The sequence below is a fragment of the Rhincodon typus genome, unplaced genomic scaffold (genome assembly GCF_021869965.1).
Source record: "Rhincodon typus isolate 14 unplaced genomic scaffold, sRhiTyp1.1 hic_rhity00003076, whole genome shotgun sequence".
Classification (NCBI taxonomy): Eukaryota; Metazoa; Chordata; class Chondrichthyes; order Orectolobiformes; family Rhincodontidae; genus Rhincodon; species Rhincodon typus.
The window spans coordinates 7,076-13,206 of record NW_025968714.1 but is presented as its reverse complement, the minus strand read 5'-3'; the positions used below and the strand labels follow the sequence as shown (position 1 = coordinate 13,206).

Genomic DNA, 6,131 nt, shown 5'->3' with positions numbered 1-6,131 from the left:
AAGGGGAGAGAGAGACAGGGAGAGACACAGAAACAGAGAGAGAGAGAAAGAAAGAGAGAGAGATTGGGAGGGCGAGAGAGACATGGAGAGAGACAGAGAGATAGGGAGAGAGAGAGTCAGGGAGAGATAGAGAGAAGGACATGGATGGAGAGAGAGACAGAGATACACAAAGAGCGAGAGAGACAGAGAGATAGGGAGAGAGAGACAGGGATCAGGAGAGAGATAGAGAGGCAGAGAGATAGACAGAGAAAGAAATAGACACAGAGGGGAAAAAAGAGATGGAGAGATAGACAGAGATAATATACAGAAGGGAGAGATGGAGAGAGAGAGACAGGGAGAAGGAGAGAAAGTAACAGAGACAGGGAGGGATAGAGACGGACTGAGAAAGACAGGGAGAGAAAGAGATACACACAGAGAAGGAAAAAAGTTTGAGATAGAGAGATGGAGGGAAAGAGAGAGACAGGGAGAGAGAGAAGGAGAGAGAGAGGGGGGACAAAGACAGACAGAGAGAGATAGGGACAGAGCGAGAGAGACAGAGCGAGGGAGAGACACGGAGAGATAGATAGAGAGACAGAGACAAGGAGAGAGAGAGACACGGAGGGATAGAGAGAGATAGAGTAGAGAGAGAGAAAAAAGGAGAGAGGAAGCGATAGAGAGAGACAGTGAGAGAAAACGAGAGTGAGAGAGAGATGGGGACAGAGAAAGGGGAGACAGGGAGAGAGAGATAGAAAGAAAGAGACTGAGACAGAGACACGGATAGATGGAAAAAGAGAGACAGACAGAAAGAGACGGAGAGAGAGTTTGAGAGGGTGGAAGAGAAATGAAGAGAACGAGAGATAGGGAGAGATGGTGAGAGAGAGAGAGATGGTCGGGGGGGGAGACAGGGGAAGAGAGAGAGAGAAGGAGACGGGGAGGGATAGAGACAAAGAGAGAGAGAGAGAGACAGACAGAGCGAGAGAGAGACAGACAGAGCAAGAGAGAGACAGTGGAAGAGAGAGAGAGCGAGACAGAGATCAAGAGACAGGGGGAGGTAGGTTGAGAGAGACAGGGAGGGATAGAGACAGAGTAAGACAGTGAGAGATTGTAAGAGAGAGAAAGTGAGAGAGACAGAGAGAGAGGAGAGTAGGGTTAGAGAGAGACGGGAGAGAGAGTGAGAGAGACAGAGAGAGAGGAGAGTAGGGTTAGGGACAGACAGGTAGAGAGAGAGTTAGAGAGAGACAGGAGGAGAGAGAGTGAGAGAGAGACAGGAGGAGAGAGAGTGAGAGAGACAGGAGGACAGAGAGTGAGAGACAGAGACAGGAGGAGAGAGAGTGAGAGACAGAGACAGAGACAAGGAGAGAGAATGAGAGTTTGAGGGAGACATGGAGAGACAGAGAGAGAGGGATAGGCATAGACAGAGATAGAGACAGAAAGACAAAAAGATATATAGACCGAGAGAGACAGACATAGAGAGAGAGAGAGAGAGAGAGAGAGAGAGAGAGAGAAAGAGATGGAGAGAGAGGGAGAGGGAGAGAGAGAGAGAGACAAGGACAGGGAGTGAGAGAGAAACAGGGACAGGGAGTGAGAGAGAGAGAGACAGGGAGAGATGGAGAGAGACAGAGACAGAGAGAGAGGGAGCGATAGAGAGAGCAAGGGACAGAATGATAGAGAGAGTGAGAGAGAGATGCTGACAGAGAGAGTGATAGATGGGGAGAGAGAGAGAGAGACAAGGAGAGATAGTTAGATAGAGAGAGACAGAGACAGAGACAGAGACAGAGATAGAGGGTAAAAGGGAAAGAGACAGCGAGGGGGAGAGAGAGAAAAGGAGAGAGATAGAGATAGAGAGACAGAGGGAAAAAAAGATAGACAGAGATAGAGAGATAGAGAGAGATATATACAGAGAGTCAGAGAGAGAGAAAGAGACAGGGAGAGATGAAAAGAGAGACTGAGACAGAGACAAGGATAGAGAGAGAAAAGGGAGAGAGAGAGAGACGGAGAAAGAGAGAGAGAGACAGGGAGGGATAGATAGAGACAGACAGAAACAGGGAGAGAGTGAGAGAGAGGTGGTGACAGAGAGGAGTTAGACAAGGGGGAGAGAGAAAGAGATAGACAGGGGAGAGATAGATAGATAGAGGGAGACTGAGACAGAGACAGAGAGGGAAAAAGGGAGAGAGAGGAAGAGAGGGAAATTGAGCAGGTAAGAGAGACATGAAGAGAGAGAGAGAGAGAGAGAGATAGGGAGAGAACGAGCGAGACAGAGAGAGGGAGAGATGGTGAGACAGGGAGAGAGAGAGAGAGACAGGGAGAGAGAAAGAGACAGGGAGAGATGGAAAGAGAGACTGAGACAGAGACAAGGATAGAGGGAGGAAGAAAGATAGACAGGGAGAGATAGAGAGAGACAGACAGACACCGGCAGAGAGAGAGAGAGAGAGAGACAGGGAGCGATAAAGAGAGCGAGGGAGAGATGGTGACAAGGAGTGGGGAAGACCGGGAAAGACAGAGAGACAGACCGGGAGAGATAGAGAGACACTGAGGCTGAGGCAGAGACAGAAATAGAGGGGGGAAAGGGAGAGAGAGAGAAAGAGAAAGAGATTGAGCGGACAAGAGAGACATGGAGAGAGAGAGAGAGAGAACGAGCAAGACAGAAAGAGGGAGAGATGGCTAGAGGGAAAGAGGGAGAGATATGGAGAGAGAGAGACAGGGAGAGATAGATAGAGAGAGAGACTGAGACAGAGACAAGGAGAGAGGGAGAAAAAGAGACACATGAGGGAGAGATAGAGAGAGAGAGAGACGGGAAGGGATAGACAGAGGAGAGAGAGTGAGAGACAAAGAGAGAAGAGGAGAGAGGGAGAAAGGGAGAGAGGTCGAGAGAGAAAGAGGGAGAGTGCAGACTGAGAAGAGAAAGAGAGAGATTGAGAGGGCGAGAGATACATGAAGAAAAAAAGAGACAGGGAGAGAGAGAGAGTGCAAGACAGAGAAAGAGAGATGGCGAGAGAGAAAGAGAGACGGGGAGACAGAGAGTGAGAGAGTGAATGATTTTTGAGAGAGAGAGTGAGACTGACAGAGAGAGAGAGTGAGGGATAGAGAGAGAGAGTGAGGGATAGAGAGAGACATGGATGGATATATAGAGAGAGGGACAGAGAGAGAGACAGGTAAGGGGAGAGAGAGAGACAGAGAGGGACAGAGACAGAGAGAGACAGGAAGGCATAGAGACAGAGAGAGCGATTTCGAGAGAGAGAGGGACAGGGAGAGATAGAGAGAGAGAGAAAACGATTTTAAGAGAGAGACAGTGGGACTGAAAGAGAGAGAGATAGGGACAGAGAGAGATAGAGAGACATGGAGAGAAAGAGAGAGACCAGGAGATATAGAGAGAGAGAGACATGGATGGATATAGAGAGAAAGACAGACACAGAGTGAGACTGACAGAAAGAGAGAGATGGGGTGGAGAGAGAGAGAGACAGGGAGAGAGAGATAGAGAGAGACTGAGATAGAGGGAGAAAGGGAGAGAGATACAGAGATACAGAGAGAGAGACAGGGAGGGATAGAGAGAGACAGGGAGAGAGAGAGAGGGAGGGTGACACAGAGAGGGGGAGACGGGGAGAGATGGAGAGAAAGACATGGATGGATAGAGAGAGAGAGAGAGAGACACACACACAGAGACAGATAGGGAGGCAGAAAGAGAGAGATAGGCAGTGAGGGATAGAGAGAGAGATAGGTATGAATAGAGAGAGAGGGAAGGACAGGGGGACGGGGAGAGAGAGAGAGAGAAAGACGGGAGAGAGACAGAGAGCAAGAGGGAGGCAGGGAGAGAGAGAAAAGAAGAGAAAGTGAGAGAGAGATAGTCAGAGATAGAGAGATAGACAGAGATAGAGAGGCAGAGAAAGGGAATGAAGATAGACAGAGATAGAGAGAGATATATACAGAGAGAGAGATAGATAGATAGAGAGAGAAACTGAAACAGAGACAAGGAGAGAGGGATAAAGAGAGTAAGAAAGGGAGAGAGAGAAAAGGGAGAGAAAGAGAGAGAGAGACGGGAAGGAATAGAGAGAAAGACAGGGGAGAGACAGCGGGAGAGAGATAGGGGGAGAGAGAGTGAAAGATAGAGACATGGAGAGTGGGAGAAAGGGAAAGAGTTAGAGAGAGATTGAGAGTGCGAGAGAGACATGGAGAGAGAGAGATAGGGAGAAAGAGTGAGAGAGAGAAAGAGATACACAGAGAGAGGGAATAAAAAGATAGACAGAGATAGAGAGAGATTCAGGAAGAGGGAGAGACAGGCAGGCATAGAGACAGAGATAGAGAGAGACTCAGGGAGAGATTTATCCAAGGATTCTGTGGGAAGCGAGGGAAGAGATCGCAGGGCCTTTGGCGATGGTCTTTTTGTCCTCACTGTCCACGGGTATAGTGCTGGGAGATTGGAGAGAGGCAAACGTCATTCCCTTGTTCAAAAAAGGGAGTAGGGATAACCCCGGAAATTACAGGCCAGTCAGTCTTACGTCAGTGGTGGGCAAGTTATTGGTAAGGGCTCTGAGAGATAGGATTTATGATCACTTGGAAAGGCACAGTTTGATTCGTGATAGTCAGCATGGATTTGTGAGGGGTAGATCATGCCTCACAAACCTTACCGAATTCTTTGAAGAGGCGACCAAACACGTAGATGAAGGTAGAGCAGTGGATGTGGTATACATGGATTTAAGTAAGGCGTTTGATAAGGTTCCCCATGGTAGGCTCATGCAGAAGGTAAGGAGGCATGGGATAGGGGGAAATGTGGCAGGTTGGATTCAGAACTGGCTGACTCTTCGAAGACAAAGGGTGGTAGTGGATGGAAAATATTCAACATGGTGCTCAGTTACGAGTGGTGTACCACAAGGATCTGTTCTGGGTCCTCTTCTATTTGTGATTTTCGTAAATGATTTGGATGAAGGAGTGGAAGGGTGGATTAGCAAGTTCGCGGACGATACGAAGATGGGTCACGTTGTGGACAGCGCGGAGGGCTGCTCGAGGTTACAAAGGGACATTGATAGGATGCAGAGCTGGGCTGAGAAGTGGCAGATGGAGTTTAACCCTGAAAAGTGTGAGGTGATTCATTTTGGAAGGACAAACTTGAAAGCAGAATACAGGGTTAACGGGAAGATTCTTGACTGTGTGGAGGAGCAGAGGGATCTTGGGGTTCATCTCCACAGTTCCACCCAGGTGGATAGAGTTGTTAAGAAGGTGTATGGTGTGTTAGCTTTCATTAATAGAGGGATTGAGTTCGAGAGCCGTGAAGTTATGCTCCAGCTATACAAAACCCTGGTTCGGCCACATCTGGAGTATTGCGCCCAGTTCTGGTCGCCTCATTACAGGAAAGATGTGGAAGCGTTGGAAAAGGTGCAGAGGAGATTTACCAGGATGTTGCCTGGAATGGAGGGAAGGTCTTACGAGAAGAGGTTGAGAGAGCTAGAGCTTTTCTCTTTAGAATGACGAAGGATGAGAGGTGACTTGATAGAGGTGTACAAAATGATCAAAGGTATAGATAGAGTAGACAGCCAGAGACGTTTTCCTAGGGTGGAGGTAGCTATGACGAGGGGGCGTAGTTTTAAAGTGAGGGGAGGTAGATATAGGGGAGACGTCAGAGGTAGGTTCTCTACTCAGAGAGTGGTCGGGGCGTGGAATGCATTGCTGGGAGAGGGTAGTGGATTCGGCCTCATTAGGGGCATTTAAGCGGCTATTAGATGGGCATATGGATGATAGTATAAGGTAGAGGTGGAGGTTAGATAGACCTTAGGTTCAGGGTAAAAGTTCGGCACAACATCGTGGGCCGAAGGGCCTGTACTGTGCTGTACTGTTCTATGTTCTATGTGAGAGAGAGAGGGAGAGGCAGGGAGAGATAGATAGAGAGAGAGACAGAGAGGGAGAGACAGAGACAGAGACAGAGAGAGAGAGACAGAGACAGAGACATGAATGGATACTGAAAGAGGGAGAGAGACACAGAGAGAGAGAGAGAGACAGTGATGGATAAAGAGAGAGAGAAAGACAGGTAGGGATAGAGGTAGAGAGACAGGGAGGGATAAAGAGAGACAGTGAGAGGTATAGGGAAGGAGAGGGAGAGAGATAGATAGAGAGATAGATAGAGAGATGGATAGAGAGATGGATAGAGAGAGACAGAGAGAGAG

General features: G+C 48.5%; 1 protein-coding gene across 1 annotated transcript in view; it reads left to right on the top strand.

Annotated features, from left to right (window-relative positions):
- Positions 1 to 1,964: 1,964 nt before the first annotated feature.
- Positions 1,965 to 6,131, top strand: part of LOC125481682 (putative uncharacterized protein DDB_G0271982) — a gene marked incomplete at both ends in the record, with an annotated part of 6,863 nt that continues 2,696 nt past the window's right edge. Inside the window, one exon of the mRNA XM_048593546.1 lies at positions 1,965 to 2,015. Coding sequence (XP_048449503.1) covers positions 1,965 to 2,015 — 51 coding nt within the window. The remainder of the gene's footprint in view (positions 2,016 to 6,131) is intronic.